The sequence below is a fragment of the Fringilla coelebs genome, assembly GCF_963513975.1.
Source record: "Fringilla coelebs genome assembly, chromosome: 6".
Classification (NCBI taxonomy): Eukaryota; Metazoa; Chordata; class Aves; order Passeriformes; family Fringillidae; genus Fringilla; species Fringilla coelebs.
In genome coordinates, this window is record NC_140034.1 from 1,318,982 (window position 1) to 1,339,306 (window position 20,325).

A 20,325-nucleotide genomic window follows, 5' to 3' on the forward strand; every position below is an offset into this window, starting at 1 on the left:
AAAAAAAATCAAGCCTTGTCATTGTTTTACTGCATCTCGTTGTGCTTTTTATACTCATATTTGCAATTATAATACTCATCTTTTGTTTGTTTTCACATTTGTACTCCAATTATTTGCATATCAGGTTTTGCTTTTAATCCTAGGGTGTCGAGAGAACACAGAATAATAATAATAATTATTATAATTATAATAATAATATTCTTCTTTAGACAAAAGTCTTTTTTTTTTTTTTAATGAAGTTAAAAGCTGAGCTAATTTAAGGAAAAAGGTCTTCAAATTTCATAACCAACTGGAAGGGAACTTTACAATGCAGTGGAAAACCGGCACGTGTTCGGGTAGCTCGAACCCATTTTGTACAGCTTTTATTTTTTTTTTTCCTTGTAAAAGTGGATTATTTTTAATTTTTTTAAACTTTTTTTTTTGTTTGTTTTTTGAATTTCGCTACAATAACAAAATAATCTTTCGCCCTCTGCACCGAGTCTGGCTCCGGGGCAGAGGCAGAGCCCCCTGGGAGCGTCCGGAGCTCCAGATGTCGGGAGCCATCCCAACGGAGGGGGTGAGTAAGAAAATCATCCTGCGTTTCACCACCTTCTGCACCAAGTGTGTGTCTGAACCACCTTTGTTCCTCTGGTTGACCCACTGGAGAACCTGAAACGACGACGACGACGACAACAAGGAGTGCTGCTCCCACGGGCAGCGCCACAGGGAGCTGTTTCGAATGGATAAGAAGCTGAAAGGCCATGGCTGTCTGGAAGGTCACACAGCGCGGATCTCATCCCAAAGGCTTTCCGCAGCAGCTTGGGTCCATCCATCCTTCTCCAGAAGCGGCTCCGTCTCCTTGCCTGCACACCCAGGCTCCAGAGTTTGTTTAGAAAAGGCTTTGCACAGCCCACGTTTTCGGCGGTGCAAAGCTTCCGCGTTGAAATCGTCGTTATTACATTTATTATAATTTTTTTTTTCATTTTTTATATATATATATTTATATATATATATATATATTTATATATTTTGTTCGGTTTTTTTGTTTTTTTGTTTTTTTTGAAATCAGGCTTGTTTCATTGAAGGCACTTGGTTTCCATGGCAATTTATAAAAGACGGTGGTTTGGTTTCTTCACTTCCGTAGAGCTGATGACTCCGGTGGGGAGGGGAGAGGGGTCTTCCAGCGGCCGCGAGCAAACTCCCAGTGAAGCCTGTGACAAATGTAAGCCCAGGTGGCACACCCTGGGTGGGAATGCATGCAAAAGGAGACAGCACACAGTCACCAAGCAGAGCCGTGAGGAATGAAACGGGAATGTCTGCAAAAAGCTCCAATTCCGGGTTATCCTCAGGGGGAGGTGACAGCCGAAGTAGAAAGGGCTGACATTTGTTTAACTCTACGCTAAAAACCTTCGGGAAGGGAAAATGAACGCCAGCTCTTCACGTACCCTGTTTACAGTGAGGTGTTTCTCTCTCTCTCTCTGTGTTTGTATTTCCTCTCTCTCTCTCTCCTTCCTCTTTTTTTTTGGCAGGCCATTCGGTTTCCATGGTAACAAGCAAACGATTCATTTGAAACAAAACCAGCCATGACTTTGTGCTTTGACAAGGGTTTCTAGAGCTCTTTGCCGAGAGTTCAACCAGATGATGCTGAATTCATCAGTGACCACAAAAGCACCTGAAGGTCTCTTCCTTACTTAGGCCAGATTTCGGTCTCAAGCTTGGTTCTTAGTGAGTTCCACTCCCGTGATGCCTTTTCAAGTCCCCAGTGCTTTCTTAATCTGCTTTTTTTTTAAATTTTTAAATTATTTATTTACGTATTTATTTAACTTTCGAGTCAGTCAGTGGAGGAATCTTTGGTAGTTTGTTTGGAAATGTCCATTTTACAAAGACTCTTTCTTCATGCCAGTGCCTGGTGAATCTCTTGTAGCCTTGGCCAGGATAAGGTCACCTCTGATGACTTAAGACAGACATGAGGATGAGGAGTGGGAGAAGTCGTATATGTGCTAATGGCCCAACAGCACCTGATCGTAGATCTACAAAAAGGGGAGAAAAATAGAATTAAAGAGGTGGCCGCACCCCCTCAGCATTGTTACAGCATTCCAAAATCACCTCCCAGCACGAGGGGACAAGGACAACCCTCGCCAATGGGATAGGGCAGGAACTGGGATGAAAATCCACCTGGCTGGGTAGTTACCTCTGTTTTAATGCACACAGAGGGTGGAGGGGTGAGACAGAGCCCTCAGGGAATCACAGCAGTGATGCCCATGGATTTTTGGGTTTTTTGGGTCCCCTGGGCATTGTTTTGATGTTGTTTTATCTGCCTGAGCATCTCAACCCAGCCCAACCTCACCCACCACTCTCACCTCTGCCTCACACCCATCCAGCATCTGAGCAAAGCATTCCCAAGGGCAACACTCCACTTTAAACCTTCCAGCTGAACCAAAGCAGGGATTGTTCTGCTGGAAAGGAATCCATTTGGGAAGTGGAAAGACAGGAAGGAATTGAGGGGAGGAGGCACTTACTGTTGGCCGGTTGGTCTGATTTCATACACTCTCCTTCCACAATGGACACGTCGTCAATAGCAATGTCCCCTTCGATTCCAGGGCCACGGATCCCTTCAAAGATGAGCTGGGAAGAAGAAGACCAGAGGGTGGTAAATTAAAAACATCCAGTGGAGCAGAGGGGGATAAATAAAATATGTCCAGAAAACCAGATTTTAAAATCGAAAGCAGCACAAAAAGAAAGGACTTTTCTTCAAATTAAGACATGCAAGTATCTAATTTCAGATTGTGGAAGTAAATTCCATGCTAGGACCTATTTTTCTCAACTCGTTAGGTTTAGAAACTTTGATTCCATCTAGGAATGTTTTTTCAGAGGAACTGGGATGAGTTTTATCACAGTGAGAGATTTTATTCCAATTTAAGATGAACTTCAACCTCTGCTGAGTGGATGACTGGGATTTTAGAGTCCTGTTGGTACTTTTCTCTCCAATATTCCATGTCTGAAACCAAACTGCTGGAAGAGGAAATCGTGCCTGGATCTCGAGAGGAAAACCTCTCCTCCCCCAAAATCCAGCCCCTGCTCCTTGGCAGCAGCAACAACACCAATCAGTGGAGTTGAAAGTCCAATTTTTCCTGACAATGGAAAACAATTTCCAGCCTAAAGGGCTCTGTCCAAACACAACAGGCAGCATTTAATTAAAAGCTGCATTTGGCAGTGATTTTGGTGGCCCTCAGAGAGGGGTTGCTCCACACTCAGAACAAATCACAGCACAGGAGTTGGCAGGGCACGGAGCAGAACCCAGCCTGCAGCTCCCAGGGATGGGCAGGAGGTGCCAATTGAGCAGAATTCCCTATCAGTGTCCCCAAAAAAAAAAAAAACTTTATGCTTTTGGACAGCTGTTGTTAAAAATACTGCACCAAACTGGAGAAGAGGGGGTTCAGGAAAGGTCACTCTGCTCTTAATGGAATGGAATTATCATCCTAAAAGGCCAATCCTGAGTCTTTTGAGAGGATTCAGCTTCTGCCTCATCCCTGGAAGTGTCCAAGGCCAGGCTGGACAGGGCTGGGATGTGCCTGGGTTATGGAAGGTGTCCGTGCCCATGGCAGGGGTGGAATGAGTTGATTTTTAATCCCTTCCATCCCAAACCAGTCTGGGATTCTCTGAATTTTCCACAGATTTTCAGGCAGGTTTTCACCCTCCCCTGTGTGCCCCCCTCCCCCTGCTCCCTGTCCCTGCCAGGCATTTGGGGTGTCCCAGGACAATCCCACCAGGTGGGTGCTGCAGGGGTCATTAACACCCCCAAAACTGGCGAGCTGAGAGGTTCAGTTTGGTGCACATCGACCTGAAAAAGGGGTCAAAATGCTGCTGAAGACTGGGCAAACTGGGACAAACTGGGACAAACTGGTCTCCAGATATCGCCCCTGTCAGGGACACCTCCAGCCTGAAAATTGGGAATATTCCCTTTTGGATGGGGGAGTGAAAGCATTGAGATCCTTCAAACATGGAGATAAATCCCAAAGTAGCTCCACAAGAGTTTTGTGATTTGGGATTGGGAATCCTGCAGGGCCAAGGGCTGCAGACCTGGCTGTTCCCAGCCCATCCTGCTGATGTTGGAATTCTTTGGACAAAGAGTGACCAAATCTGGGTGGGCTGAGCCTCACAGCGAGGGGGTGGCACTGACCCAAACAGGAAAGAACTTCTGATATCGATCCTTGGTGATAAATCCTGGAATTTTTATTTGGATACTGCAATATTTAGATCCTAAATTAGCAATAAATCCAATCCCAATCATTCATGCCATCACCATGTCCTGCTGCTCAAACCTGAACTAAAATTGACATTTTCTGGATGACAGAACCAATGTGTTCCTCTCTTTTTGGGGTTCTCTATTTTTGGGGTGTTCATTCTTTAAAAATATAGAATATCTGAGCTAGATTTATGCACTTTTGGAGATTTAAAGCACTGCAGTTCTCCCAGATCCTCACAACAAAACCTTTGTTCTATATCACAGGGACTGACAAGGTATAAAATCTTTTACCTCTATAAATTACCCTATAAAAAGTTTTAATTTCCATGTCCTGCAGTGTTTTACTGCAAAGATTCACTTCAATTCCCTCTCCTTAAATTTAACTTGGAGCTTAATATTCCTTCCTACTTACACTCCTAAATGGAAAATAAAATTTGCTGTGATGCAAAAGATGCTAAAAAAAGATAATTTAAGGCTCCAAGAGTTCTGACATTTATTTGTTATATTTGGTCAGAGCTTTACATTTATTTTATGCTGGAAACCTTTAAACATAACAATGTAAAAGGTGAGAGACAAGGAGAGGAGCTTCCCTTTGGAATCTCCCTCCTCCACTCCCCTGGATTGCTGCTGCCAAATCTTTTGTATTTTCCTGCCCAAGGGTTTGATTCTTCACTGATTTTCTAGAGCCTTTCCCAGGTCTCCAAAACCCCCTCAAATCCATCTCTTCCTTCTCTTTCCCAAGACATTTGTTATCCTCAGATATTAAATCACTTCTCTCCTTCACTCTTCAGAATTCTTGCATTTATCCTGACTTCACCAATGAAAAACTCAACCACTCTGAATTTCTGCGCCTGGCCTGGGCTCTGAGTGTTCCTGAGCTCTGCATTTCCTCTTCTCATTCCTGACATCGTGTTCCCATCAAACCTCCCAGACTCCCAACCTGGAGCATCTCCCACTGTCCCAGGGTGTCCCAGTGTCCATGGCAGGGACACCTCCCACTGTCCCAGGGTGTCCCAGTGTCCATGGCAGGGACACCTCCCACTGTCCCAGGGTGCCCCAGTGTCCATGGCAGGGACACCTCCCACTGTCCCAGGGTGTCCCAGTGTCCATGGCAGGGACACCTCCCACTGTCCCAGGGTGTCCCAGTGTCCAGCCTGGCCTTGGGCACTGCCAGGGATCCAGGGGCAGCCACAGCTGCTCTGGCAATCCCAGCCCAGCCAGGAATTCCCAGTTCCCAATCTCCCACCCATCCCTGCCCTCTGGCACTGGCAGCCATTCCCTGGTCCTGTCCCTCTGTCCTTGTCCCCAGTCCCTCTGCAGCTCTCCTGGAGCCCCTCCAGGCCCTGCCAGGGGCTCTGAGCTCTGCCTGGAGCCTTCTCCTCTCCAGGGGAACATTCCCAGCTCTCTCATGTCCCACTGTATTTCACATCTCCCTCTGCCTCAATTTTCCTCTAATTCCCATCCTTGGAATTGCTCTGCAATCCCACAGACCAAACCTTTTCTCTCCTGCTAATGCCTCTCATGCATGGAAATAAACACAAAGGGCCAGGATCAGGAGTTCCCTGAAAATGAAGGAAGTGAAGCCTGATGCAAATTTTTAGGAGAGCAGTTTGGAATTGCACTGAAGGAATCTTCCAAGGCCATGTTGTACACTGGGGCCTGGAGCACCCTGGGATAGTGGGAGGTGTGGAATAGGATAGGGGTGGAATGGGATGGGATTGGATGGGATGGGATTGGATGGGATGGGATGGGATTGGATGGGATGGGATTCGATGGGATGGGATTGGATGGGATGGGATTGAATGGGATGGGATTGAATGGGATGGGATTGAATGAATGAGATTTAATGGGATGGGATTGAATGAGATGGTATTTTATGGGATGGGATTGGATGGGATGGGATTTAATGGGATGGGACTGAATGGGATGGGATTGGATGGGATGGGACTGAATGGGATGGGATTGAATGAGATGGCATTTTATGGGATGGGATTCAAGGTCACTTCAAACCCAAACCAGCTTGTGACTTTTTCCCAAAATTACATTTTCTCCCCTAGGAGAGCTGGAAGTGACAGAGGGCTCAGAGGAGAGCCCTGCACTCAGGGCAGAGCTCGTGACTCCCACATTCCCTGAGGACATTCCCAACCTCACCCACAGCAGGCCCTGCTGGCAGCAGCTGCTTTTTTGGGAGTGTTCCAGTTCCAAACAACTCCCAGTGCGCCTGGGAACTGCCCCTAAAGGTCCATCAGCACCTCCCTGTCAACCCCAGCAGGGAATGTGTGAAAAACCTGTCACAACTCCCTGTGTCTCATGCTCCCAGATCATTCATTTCCCACAGAAAACCCAGGCATTTCCAAAAGCCTCTAACACAGGGGCCCTAAGTAATTTCTCCCAGCCAATAATTTAAATTCCACTAGTTAATCTGAAATCAAAACCTGCTGGAATCACTCCCAGCATCTTTGGGAAGCTGGGAGGTGTTTTGAGTTCAAGCATTATTAAGCTCCGTGGTGCTCAAGGAAAGCAATTATCCGTCCATGAGCAGCCTCCAGAGCTGGGAAATCCCAAAGAAAAGGGTCAATATTCCCAGCCTCCCTCCCAGCCCTGAATTCCCAGTTCCTGGAGGTGCCAGCCTTACCTGGAATGAGGTGGGGGGGTTGATGTTCACCCGGGCTTGGTTCCAGTGCTGTCCCTTATTCCCACTCGAGGACCACAAGGGGTTTTCTATGGCAGTCTGGCCTTTGAGCCTCAGGTAAACATTCAAACTTCCTGGAAAACAGCAGCAGAACTGGAGTTGGGAAGGCTCTGCCTGGATGCTGCAGCACCCTCCTCACCTGCTTTCCATGGATTTGAGGTGTGGAAGTTGCTTGGCATAAATTCAAAACCTTTTAAATTCAGGAAAGCTGGGAAGTGGTGATGGGAGCTCCCAGCAGAGGGGAACTGAGCACCCATCCTGCAGCTCAGGCAAGGCATGAAATTTCCAGGGAAAACAGGCAAGAAGGAATTTTCTGTGGTTTAGAGCAAGAAATTGGCATTAGACCTCCTTATCCAAAATCAGCAATTTGGTTGTTTTGTGCTGAGTTCTTGCTTCTTAAGCCTGCCCAGCTTTCCTCTGCTGGAAACTCCTAGAGTTCTCCAGAACCTGGCAGATCCATCTCAGGGAGAGACCTGATGCCCTTGGGAATATTTCTGGAGAACAACAACATTCTCTGAGCTCAAAAAACCTCAAAAATCCATCCCTGTGCAGGAAAACCCCCCAGAGCTTCACCTTTGCCTACAGACATTTTTGCCACCTTTGTCAGCAGGGACATTTTTGACACCAGGGTCACCTGCAGGCATGAACAGAACCAGAATCTCTTGGTGCACCAAAAAATAAGAAATTTCATTTCTCTGGGTTCATTAATTCACAGGATTTGGGGGTTTTGCTCCTCTTTGCCACCGTGGTTGCCTGCAGGTGCGTGGGGCAGTGAGGTCTCTTTGTGCTCTGTAAATTCAGTGTATTTCTTTTAATCTGAGATTTTTAGACAGCCAAATTCCCACAGGAGCAGTTTTTTGGGATGCCTGGCACAGCAGATCCCAAAAATTCTAAGGAAGGCTCTTGGATCTGCACCTGCTCAGGAACAGTTCTTATTCCCAGCTAAAGCCAAACTTGGAACCTTGGAAAACATCAGACTGGAGATTTAATGGAGGAAATATTCCCCTGATGTCCTTTTCACCAGGGAGAGAAAATGGGAGGGGAATGGGAGTGGAATGGGATTGGAATGGGACTGGAATGGGATTGGAATGGAAGTGGAATGGGATTGGAATGGGACCGGAATGGGATTGGAATGGGATTGGAATGGGACTGGAATGGGATTGGAATGGGACTGGAATGGGAGTGGAATGGGATTGGAATGGGACTGGAATGGGACTGGAATGGGATTGGAATGGGACTGGAATGGGACTGGAAGGGGACTGGAATGGGACTGGAATGGGACTGGAATGGGATTGGAATGGGATTGGAATGGAAGTGGAATGGGATTGGAATGGGACTGGAATGGGACTGGAATGGGACTGGAATGGGATTGGAATGGGACTGGAATGGGACTGGAATGGGATCATCCTTCTCCTCTGAAGGAGCTGGGAAGGGAGAATCAGGAGCAGCTCTGTGATCCCCCCTGGAATGCAGGGAATGGGCACAAAGGAAATGGGATCTGGAGAGGAAAGTCTGGCTCTGCCTCCACACAAAGCAGGGAAAAGCCTAAACCAGAAAGGGATTGCAAAGGGATTCCTTCACCCAGCCCAGGTGTTTGGAGCAGGGCTGGGAATGCTGCTCAGCCTCATCCCTCCTCCAAATATTAATATTTATTTATAATTATAGTTATATTTATTTATATTTTTATATTCATTTCTATATTCATACATGTTGTGGTTTTGGTTTGTTAATTTGAGATTTTTTGGTTAATGTATTAATGAGTGTGGGGGTTTAGTGTTGGTTAATTACTAATTGTTTTACTTTTGCTGTGATGTAGGATTAGGAGAAAGGTAAAGTAGGTTTAAAACTTTAAAAGGGTATAAAGAAAAATTTATTAATAGTAATTAAAAGGAAGAATAATAAGAAGTAGAATAAAACTTCCAGAATACTTTCGAACTTTTAGAATACAGAAACACTCTTTGACCCTTGATGTTTGTAATTTTTTCTTCATAACACACCATAAATAAACGACCACAATATGACCAGATATTGCAATTTCTATATTTTCTCCCAGCATGGGGTGGCTGAATCCCTTCCCTCCAATAAAAAACCCAGCACAGAGCCAGGAGAATTCCAACCTGGAGCTGCACCCACCTTCCTGCAGCACAGAGACAAAAAAAAACCCAACCTGAGTGCTCTTGTCTGCTCTGCTTAAAATCTGAGCTCTGCCTGGGGGCAGGGGGAGCTCGGACAAAGCAAGCACCAGAACTCTCTGGGAGGATGAGTTTGCCCTTGAAATAGAGATAAAAATACATCAAACCAGGTCACTCTGACATTGGAAAAACTCTTGGCACATTGGGAGCACCAAGAAACCCGCAAAGGACTTCCAAAAATTGGATTTTTGTTGTTTGGGCTTTTATATTTTCCCACTTTTTTTTCTTTTTTCTTTTTTTTTTTTTTTTTTTTGGTACTGCAAAAAGAAATTAAATGTGGGTGTTAAAAGAGGGAGGACTAAAAAAAGACTGGCAGGTACCCTTTGAAAATCCAAATTCCTGCAGTGTGTGAGGAAATTTGTCATGACTTTTCCACAGGAAACACATGAGGAATGCAGATGCTCCCTGCCTGATCCCAAATCCATCAGGAATGCTTAAAACACTCACTCCTTGAAAATCCAAATTCCTTTAGGATTTGGCTTTAGAGCAGATTCTCCATGACTTTTCCATGGGAAATACATGAGGAGTGCTGCTTCTCCCTGCCTGATCCCAAATCCATCAGGAATGCTTAAAACACTCACTCCTTGAAAATCCAAATTCCTTTAGGATTTGGCTTTAGAGCAGATTCTCCATGACTTTTCCATGGGAAATACATGAGGAGTGCTGCTTCTCCCTGCCTGATCCTGAATCCAGTCAGAAATGCTGAAAAAACTGAGATACACCTTGAAAATCCAAATACCTGTGGCTTTACAGCAGTTTTTTCATGTCTTTTCCATGGGAAATGCATGAGGAATGAAGCTGCTCCCTGCCTGATCCCAAATCCACCAGGAATGCTTAAAACACTCACAGATACCCCTTGAAAATCCACATTCCTGCAGTTTTGGAGCAAATTTTCCATGACTTTTCCACAGGAAACACCAAAGGGATGCAGATGCTCCCTGCCTGATCCCGAATCCAGTCAGGAATGCCAAAAACACTCAAACTAACTCCTTGAAAATCTGTATTCCTGCAGAATTCTCCATGGCTTTTCCATGGGAAATACGTGAGGAATGCTGCTGCTCCCTGCCTGATACTGAATCCAGTCAGAAATGCTGAAGAAACTCAGAGATACGCCTTGAAAATCAAAATACCTGTGGCTTTACAGCAACTTTTCCGCATCTTTTCCATGGGAAATGCATGAGGAATGAAGCTGCTCCCTGCCTGATCCCAAATCCACCAGGAATGCTTAAAACACTCACAGATACCCCTTGAAAATCCACATTCCTGCAGTTTTGGAGCAAATTCTCCATGACTTTTCCACAGGAAACACCAAAGGGATGCAGATGCTCCCTGCCTGATCCCGAATCCAGTCAGGAATGCCAAAAACACTCAAACTAACTCCTTGAAAATCTGTATTCCTGCAGAATTCTCCATGGCTTTTCCATGGGAAATACGTGAGGAATGCTGCTGCTCCCTGCCTGATACTGAATCCAGTCAGAAATGCTGAAGAAACTCAGAGATACGCCTTGAAAATCAAAATACCTGTGGCTTTACAGCAAATTTTTCCGTAACTTTTCCACAAGAAACACCTGAGGAACACTGCTGCTTCCTGCCTGATCCTGATTCTACCCAGGAATGCCTAAAAAATCCCATTAGAACCAGGACAAATCCTTGTTAAAATCAACTTTTCCCTTGCCAGGCCCTAAAATTCCCATTCAGATCAATGGGATTCCCACGCAATTCCCTGCCCAACACCTCACTGATGCAGGAAACACTTCCCAGCTGCAAGAGGGAACATCCTCCTTCCAACATTAATGGAAAACAGAATGTTGCCACGATCTGGATGCCCTCAAGCACCTCCCTGAGTGATGCCAGGGCTCTCAGAGGATCTGGCACTCTTCCCACGCTTTTTCCTTCAAACAAGAGGAATTTTTCCCAGCTATTTTTCCCAGAGGAATTGGCTTTCTCTCACCTATGTGCTGTCCATACATGTGATAGTAGAAGCTGAAGCAGTAGGCGGTGTTGGTGGCTCCGTAGGGATTTTTGGGAGCGACGCTGAAAACGGGGCTGACGAGTCGAGCCTTCTCCCCCTCCAGCCTGGGCCGGGACGTCTCGATGTACATGTAAAAACCTGGGAAAATCCAAAGGGAAATCAGTGGGATGAGGCCCTCAACATCTCTGTACATGTGAAAAATCCAAAGGGAAATCAGTGGGATGAGGCCCTCATCATCTGTGTACGCGTGAAAAGCTGGAAAAATCCAAAGGGAAATCAGTGGGATGAGGTCCTCAACATCTGTGGACGTGTGAAAACCTGGAAAAATCCAACAGGAAATCCTTAGGATGAGGCCTTCAACACCTGAGATGTCTCGATGTACATGTAAAAACCTGGGAAAATCCAACAGGAAATGAGTGGGATGAGGCCCTCATCATCTGTGTACATGTGAAAAGTTGGGAAAAATCCAAAGGGAAATCAGTGGGATGAGGCCCTCAACATCTGTGGACGTGAAAAATCCAACAGGAAATCAGTGGGATGAGGCCTTCAACACCTGTGTACCTGTGAAAAATGGGAAAAATCCAAAGGGAAATCTTTGGGATGAGGCCCTCAACATCTGTGTACATGTGAAAAATGGGAAAAATCCAACTGGAAGTCTTTGGGATGAGGCTTTCAACACCTGAGATGTCTCGATGTACATGTAAAAACCTGGAAAAATCCAACAGGAAATGAGTGGGATGAGGCCCTCATCATCTGTGTACATGTGAAAAGTTGGGAAAAATCCAAAGGGAAATCAGTGGGATGAGGCCTTCAACATCCGTGTACGTGTGAAAACCTGGAAAAATCCAAAGGGAAATCAGTGGGATGAGGCCTTCAACACCTGAGATGTCTCGATGTACATGTGAAAACCTGGGAAAATCCAACAGGAAATCCTTAGGATGAGGTCTTCAGCACCTGGGACATCTCAACGTACATGTAAAAACCTGGGAAAATCCAAAGGGAAATCAGTGGGATGAGGCCCACAACACCTGTGTACATGTGAAAAACAAGAAAAATCCAAAAGGAAGTCAATGGGATGAGGCCCCCAACACCTGAGATGTCTCGATGTACATGTAAAAACCTGGGAAAATCCAACACGAAACCATTGGGATGAGGCCCTCATCATCTCTGTATGTGTGAAAACCTGGAAAATCCAAAGGGAAATCAGTGGGATGAGGCCTTCAACACCTGTGTACATTTGAAAACCTGGAAAAATCCAAAGGGAAACCATTGGGATGAGGTCCTCAACACACAGGAGTCTTGATGTACATGTAAAAACCTGGAAAATCCAAAGGGAAATCTTTGGGTTGAGGCCCTCAAACCCCAACACAGATAGAAATCCTTAGCATGAGGCCCTCAACAGCCAGGACATCTTGATGTACAGGGAAAACCCTGGAAAAATCCAAAGGGAAGTCCTTTGGATGTGACCTTCAACACCTGGGACATCTCAATGTACATGCAAAAACCTGGAAAAATCCAAAGGGAAATCCTTGGGATGAGACCTTCTACATCCAACACAGATAAATGCAGGAACACCTTGGAATTATCAAGCATCCTGATAAAGTTCTCACTTCCATCTCCCACCATGTCATTTCTGGGACTCATTTTTTTCCTTCATGAAGCACCTGTGTTTCCAAGAGCGGCTCCAAAGCTGTGTTTTCCATGAAAATTAAAATCCAGGAAGCAGACCAGAGCTGGAAAACATCTCCAAACTGATGAATCTTTGCACAAAATCTGAAGGGGTGAAGGGGTTCAGCCTTCAGTCCTGAGAGGGGATTTTTCCCTGGAAACATGACTTGTAAAATAAAGGGAAAATATCATGATGGAAACTTTTCAAGGAATATTTTCAACTTGCCCCGTCAATCCCAGAGAAGACAATATCCATTTATTTCATTGCTGGAAGTGCCAACCAAAGAGATATTATTGAATTAATCCAACCAAATGAATGTGGTGCAGGGTGAATTTTTCCCCTTTGGAAGTGCACACAATAAAATAGCAGGAATTACTGCAGGTCTGGGTAAATTCAGCTCGATGTGTTGGACTTTTCAAATGCAAATCCCCACTGCAGTCAGGAGCACACGTTAACAGGGGCAGCAGATTGAAAACTGCACATTTGAACAGTAGCTAGAGCAAAAATGGGGCAAAAACCACCTCGTTGTGACGGGCTGAGAGAGCCCAAGGGAGAATTCAAATGATGGAAAGCAGGAGAATATTTTAAGATGAACCAGATTGCCCCACTAGAGTTTATTATGAAGGGAATCACTTTGAAAATGGAACAATAAAAATGAGGCAAGGTGGGAATGGCACCATCAGGGGTTGTGCTTTGGGACCTGTCACTCCTCAGCACCGGTAATTCCTTCTGGAAGCCCTTGAAGGATCTTGGTCTGAACTTAGAGAACCTGGCAGGGCCTGAAGGGCTCCAGGAGAGCTGGAGAGGGACTGGGGACAAGGGATGGAGGGACAGGAGCCAGGGAATGGCTCCCAGTGCCAGAGGGCAGGGATGGGTGGGAGATTGGGAACTGGGAATTCCTGGCTGGGCTGGGATTGCCAGAGCAGCTGTGGCTGCCCCTGGATCCCTGGCAGTGCCCAAGGCCAGGCTGGACACTGGGGCTGGAGCAGCCTGGGACAGTGGAAGAAGTTTTTCACTGAAAGAGTGATAAAGTTCTGGAATGTTCTGCCCAGGGAGGTGGTGGAGTCCCCATCCCTGGGTGTGTTTAACAAAGCCTGGATGTGGCACTGGGGGCCAGGGTTGAGTTGGGCTGTTGGGGCTGGGCTGGACTCGATGATCCTGAAGGTCTCTCCCAACCCAGTGATTCTGTGATTCTGTGTCCCTGCCCTGGCAGGGGTGGGACAAAATGAACTTGAATCCTTTCCTATCCCAATCCATCGGGGATTCCATGACCAGGAAGTGGCTGAAGTGCCTGTCCTGGACAGTTCCCTTTTCCCACATTCCCACATTCCCACATACCCTCCTTGGAGCCGGTGCGGTCGGCGTTGGGCCCCGTGTTGGGGGTGTATTTCGTGTCCCTCGTGGCAGTGCTTTGTTTTGTCCAGTCAAAGTTGTCGGTGTCATCTTGAGTGAAAAGGCAAATGTTCCCATCCTCAAAGCCACAGTGGAACTCTCCTGCCAAAACAAATAACAGGAATTCACTGGCCGAGGTTTGCCATCCGATCCTTATTTTTCAAACTCCTTGTCAATTATCCACAGTTTTCTTTAGCAGCAAGCTCAACAAAAAAAAAAAAAAAAAGAAATAAATCAGGGTCATTGATTTGTGCTGGTGAAATTGAAATTATATTTATATCTTTGTGTAGAGCTCCTCCACCTCATATATTCAGATTTATACAGTGGTTTTTAGAGGTGTTGTCTCTTTTTACATTTCTAACAAGCCAGGGAGAACAGCGTCATTCCCATAAGACATTAAATATGGGGGGAAAAAATGTGGGAAGTGGGTTAATGTGGTTTAGGAATTAGAGACAGCAGCTTTTCAAATTGCAAACATTTTCTCCAAGTGGCATCTCCTCAATTATCCTGCATTTCAATAGGGATGGAAAAGGAAGAAGTGGCTAAAATGAGACAAAGGAGCTTTGGGATAGACATGAAGGAAATGTCTAAAAATCAGGACATTGCAGCACATGAAGGGATACCAGGAGAACTGAGTCCCCATCACCAGATTATCATAACAATTTCCTGGGAGGAATATCTGAATCCATATGGGAAGGAGAGGTGAGTGTATCATGTCCTGGACACAGCTCCTGGATTTTCACTGAGATTTCTGTGATGCATTTGAACAAAGTGGTAAATACGTCGGTCTAAAGAATAAAAATTGCCAAGAACCCTGAGGAGGATTCCTGGGATCCTCTCCTGCATGGAATTGTGAGAGCCCAGTGATCCCAGTGATCTGCCCTGCTGGGTGATGACGGGATGAGAAATTCCTCCTGTAATTTAAGATCCAAAACAAAGCCCAGCTTGGAGGTTCAGTTCTCACTCAGAGCATAACAAGGCCCCGTGGAGTAGAACATGCAAAACCTGAATTTCACTGCATGAACAATTCCTGCTGAGTTTACTCTTTCTGCAAAGTCCATTGATTTATCTGAGAAAAGAAGGAAATCTCTCTTCTCCAGGGAGAAGGCAGCTGCCTGCATGGTGTCAGCTTGGAGGGGTGCAATTTATATTCATTGGTAGGAGAAACTCAAACCCCCGGTGTCGGGGGATTGTTCATCCCTGTTAAACTGAGAAGGTGGATAAATGTTTGCAGGTTTGGGCTTTTGGGGAGCTCTAAATCCACTTAAGCCACTGGAGCTTCCCTGTTAATCAGTGAGGAGAGAGGGACCTGCAGCTTAGTGCTGCAACACTCAGGTGATGCTGCAGGCTCAGAAATAAGCTTGGAAATTTCACTTTAAACCACAGGATGCACTCGGAGTGATTTCCAAATATTCCTGGTTCTCCTCCTGCCTTTTCAAAGAACAACATGTGACCAAAGGAGTCCAGGGGGGATCAGGGAGGAGGTCAGGGGGGATCCTGCCCTTCTGCTCAGCCCTGGGCACATCTGGAGTGCTGTGTCCAGCTCTGGGATCAGCAGGACAGGAGGATCTGGAGCTCCTGGCTCTGGTCCAGAGGAGGGATGTGAGGATGAGGAAGGGCTGGAGCATCTCTGTGCCCAGGAAAGGCTGAGGGAGCTGGGGCTGCTGAGCCTGGAGAGGAGCCCCAGCTGAGAGAGACCCTCATCCCTGTGTCTGTCCCTGTCTGTCTGTCCCTGTGTGCAGAGGTCAGAGCAGGCCCAGGCTCTGCTCCAGACCCAGCAATGGCCCCAGAGCCACGGGCAGGGGCTGATCCCAGGAATTCCCTGGCACAGGAGCAGAACTCCTGCCCTGAGCAGAGCCCAGAGAGGGGCTGGAGTCTCCTCCCTGGGATATCCCAGAGCCACAGGGACACAATCCTGTGCCCTGGGCAGGCAGTGGCACCAGTGACCCTCTGTGGCCCCTTCCAGCCTGATCCATCCTGGGATTCTGTGCCCCTCCAGGACCATCAGTATAAAACACAATCCTATAAACCCAGCTCATCACTGGAATGCAGTTCCCAGGAACCTCCTCAGCTCTCAGCACCTCGTGCAGACTGATTTGGCTTCCCAGGAAATCCACCAACATCCCCAGATCCCCAGGAGAATTCATTCCCCAAAGCACAGCTCCTTCCCTGCTGACCTGAGCAGGGTGGGGGATTCTGGTTATCCCTGGAACTCAGCACGGTGGGAGCTGCTCTGGGCAACAGTGAGGGAATTCCTGCCTGGGAGGGGCTGGGATGGAATTCCAGAGCAGCTGGGGCTGCCCCTGGATCCCTGTGAGTGCCCAAGGCCAGGCTGGACCCTGGGGCTGGAGCAGCCTGGGGCAGTGGGAGGTGTGGGAAGGGATGGGATGGGATTCAGGTCCCACCAACCCAAAACAGCCCCTGATCCTTTGATGGTTCCATGATTGTACCCAAATCCTTCAGGAGAGACGTCGACCGATCGACATCTCCTCTTTATCCCAGGAATATCCAAGGGAATTCCAAGACCCCACCAAGGCTCTTGGAATGTTCCAAAACTCAAACAAAGCTCTCTGAACAAAGTGCCAGCTGTGCCTCTCCAGGAATTCTTTTTACACCACCTGAGCTCCAAATTCTCTTGGTTTGCCCAACATTTTGTGGATCTTGCTTCCACCTCCACTTTTGCATCTTCCTGCAACAGAAGATGCTGCTTCTACACAAAGGGATGAAACTAAAAGGCAAAATTTGAGTGGAGGAGAAAAGTTTTGATTCCCAGATCCAGTCCTGGAGCAAAGTGAACAAAAGCAGGAATTTTCAGCCATTCAGCACTTTCTGCACTGCCCCTCCAGTGCCTTAAAAGCTGCATAAATGTCTTCTGCCCTCAGAGCTTCATTAAGAAATTCCACATCAGCAGAACAAACGATTTTTTCCTGAGGTGAAGAAAAAAAATAAAATAAATATTCAGGCCAGATGAGGAAAAAAAAAAAGAGTAAAAGTTTGCCATTTATTTAATAGTCAAACATTGATTTCATGTGGAATACCTTGGAAAAGGTTAGTGCTAAATGTTCTTGGCAATGAACACTCCTTAAAAAGTGACAGAAGAAGAAAAATGGAAAAAAGCTCCTCGGGCTTTGCTTCGTACTTTTGTAGGAGCATTTAAATAGATCTGGGTGGTCTGGAGCTGTTAATTGCTGAGCAGGAGGGCAGGAGGAACAAGCAGCTCTTCCACAGGTGCTCCAGCCATGGCCCTAACGATGCTGCTAATTAACATTAATGAGAGTGGTGGTTTTTGTCAGGGCACATGGCAGCTCTGGAAGTGGATTCAGGTCATTAATAATTTCCTTGCCAATTAGAGCAAAAGCTGAAGCTGTTCTGGAGGTGAAACCCTTCATTGTAGCAGGGATTTGTGTCATCCATTCCCATAAAATCCAAGTTGGATGTGAGTCCCGAACATCTCCTGTCTTCTATTATTCAGGGGTGACCTCTAATTGTGCAAATTGATCTAAAACCCTTCTGGTTTACATTAAATGGTTTCTGTTAGATGGTAAAAAATGAAGTGGAGAAGTGAAGCTCCACCTCAGAGCAGAAGTCTTTTGATGCTTTTTGCTTGGGCATTGCAGAGATTGCATCAAAAGGCAGGATTTAGGGAAAGGGATTATTCCAGAAGTGAAGCAGGAAGAGCACAACTTCAGTTTCCAGTTGGGAATCTCATCCTGGTTGGATACAGCTCTTCCTCTTTGTTCACACAGATAAATAAAACCAGAGATTGGCCCAACAGGTTTAGGAACAACAAAGGAACTGGGGATGGGCTTGGAGACCCAGGAGGGGCTGAGGGAGCTGGGAAGGGGCTGGAGAATCCCTGAGGAGCTGGGAAGGGGCTGGAGAATCCCTGAGGAGCTGGGCAGGGGCTCAGGCTGGAGCAAAGGAGGCTCAGGGGGCCGTTGTGGCTCTGCACAGCTCCTGGCAGGAGGGGACAGCCGGGGGGTCGGGCTGTGCTCCAGGGAACAGGGACAGGAGCAGAGGGAACGGCCCCAGGCTGGGCCAGGGCAGCTCAGGGTGGGCACAGCAGGAATTTCCCCATGGAAAGGGGGCTCAGGCACTGGCACTGCCCAGGGAGGGTTGCAGTGCCCAGCCCTGGGGCATTTCAAGGCAGCACTTGGGGCTGTGGGGCAGTGGTGGCCTTGGGGAATGGAGATGGGATACAGACTGGGATTTCTTGCCTACCAAGGGATTCCACTCAAAAAATCTTCAGGGAAAGCAAGCAAAGCAGAATTCTACCACGGCTTTGGCCACCTGAAAGGAGTGGCCCTGGGGACACTGCAGCTTTGGTGGAAAAACTTTCCCATCCCTCCCTTGAGCTGACACATTCCTTATTCCCATTTGGATGCCACCCACATTCCATCGTGATCCTACAAGACTTTTGGAAAATTAGTTTGAGATCTTAAAATCCTAGAGGAATGTGAAGCACTTGGGATTGTATTTTTTCTTCCCATCAGAGCCTAGATTTAATATATTAATTAGCAAGAGTCTCATTCCCTGCTCCTTAAGACTCCATGGGAGAGGTTCCTGCAGCTCCTGGCAGCTTTGAGCTAAGCCCTGCTTAATTATTAACATGTTGGACAAGATCTTCTGCAAATAAGTTTGAAATTTACCCAGAGGCTTAAAGTTGAGTCTGAGGGATGGAGCAGAGCCTGCTCCTGCCCTGCAGCAGGAAAAATGGGAGACTGGACCTTATTCTTTAGGCGGGAATAATTTCGGGACGGGTTATTAAAAACGAGAATATGGTGTGACAGAAAAAATTGATTTGTTGGTGTTTGGGAGAACTTGATGGAGTAGGGAGATGTGGGACTGTGGGAACAGGGTGGTTTTGCTGGGATGTGCCAGAGCTCCATCCCAGTTTCCTGCCTGGATATTTGCAGGGATTTGGTGCCCATGGAAAAGTACAAGAACAAAGTGTGACTTTGACATTTCCAGCCTGAGACATCCCCGTGCCTGCTCGTGTCAGAGTTTGCATTTCCAGCCATGCCTGAGGAGCTGTGTCCTGAGAATTTGGGGAGCAGCAGGATCCACTTGGGGACTCCCCATTTCTCTGTGCAATGAATCTGTGATTCCTGGGTCTCTGTGGGGAAGAACTTCCTTTTTATTCTTGGCTTCAATCTGCCCTAAAAAGCATGGAAATAACTCAAGAATCACAAGGAAGGCTCTGGGGAGAACTTAGAGAACCTTCCAGAGCCTGAAGGGTCACCAGGAGAGCTGGAGAGGGACTGGAGGTGAGGCATGGGGGGACAGGACACAGGGAATGGTTTGAAGATGAAGGAGGGTGGATTTAGGTGGGAGATTGGGAATTGGGAATTCCTGGCTGGGCTGGGATTGCCAGAGCAGCTGTGGCTGCCCCTGGATCCCTGGCAGTGCCCAAGGCCAGGCTGGACACTGGGACACCCTGGGACAGTGAAAGGTGTCCCTGCCTTTCCATGATTTCCCATGGCATCCCCAGCACCTCCTGAGCTGCTCCACCACAGCTGGATCTGAACTTTAGCCCATGAATATTTTCCTTTGGATGAACTCTCTGGGGCAATGAGAAAGATGAGCTGGAGTGTGATTTTCCTTCCTTTACCCTTGCTGGAAGAAGAGGAATCCCAAATGCCACCTTCAGGTGGTTCCTGCTACCCATGGCCTGCAACTGGAAGTAAAATACTTCAAATTTAATTTTCAAATGGAAGTAAAACACTTCAAATTTACTTTTCAGCTGTGAGGGACAGCCAATGCAAGGACTGTTCTTCGTGGCATGGAAGATAAAATAATAAATAATTTAAATACTTACGGAGATGTGGATTCACCGGAGCTGGAAAACAGAGGGAAAATAAAATTAATGCAAAGAAAAAATTATAATTCATCACTATTCAGATTATCCTAAATTTCCCCTTGCTGAATATTAAAATTCATCTGCTTTGCACCTTAAGAGGCTGGAAGAGAATGAAATCCAAACCTGCACAACGTCCCCAATATCCTAAGCATGGGAATGGCTTCCCAGGTTAGTCCAGGGGGATCTGTGCAATGCTAAAACCCGGGAATGGGATTGAAGGAGGGATTATTCTGTGGCTCTGTTTGCAGAAGGAGAAATCTGAGGATGGCTGATTTAGGAAAAGGCCTCTCTGCCATAGCCCCACACACGTGGGAGGCAGAAGG

At 46.8% G+C, this 20,325-nt stretch overlaps 1 protein-coding gene across 2 annotated transcripts in view; it reads right to left on the reverse strand.

Annotated features, from left to right (window-relative positions):
* Positions 1–1,920: 1,920 nt before the first annotated feature.
* The window catches only part of MDGA2 (MAM domain containing glycosylphosphatidylinositol anchor 2), a gene marked incomplete at both ends in the record, with an annotated part of 211,291 nt that continues 192,886 nt past the window's right edge, over positions 1,921–20,325 (reverse strand). For both annotated transcript variants that reach the window (XM_084207384.1, XM_084207383.1), the window contains 6 exons: positions 1,921–2,009; positions 2,499–2,604; positions 6,861–6,991; positions 11,061–11,219; positions 14,089–14,244; positions 19,961–19,981. In XM_084207384.1, the coding sequence (XP_084063510.1) occupies positions 1,921–2,009; positions 2,499–2,604; positions 6,861–6,991; positions 11,061–11,219; positions 14,089–14,244; positions 19,961–19,981 (662 nt within the window). The remainder of the gene's footprint in view (positions 2,010–2,498; positions 2,605–6,860; positions 6,992–11,060; positions 11,220–14,088; positions 14,245–19,960; positions 19,982–20,325) is intronic.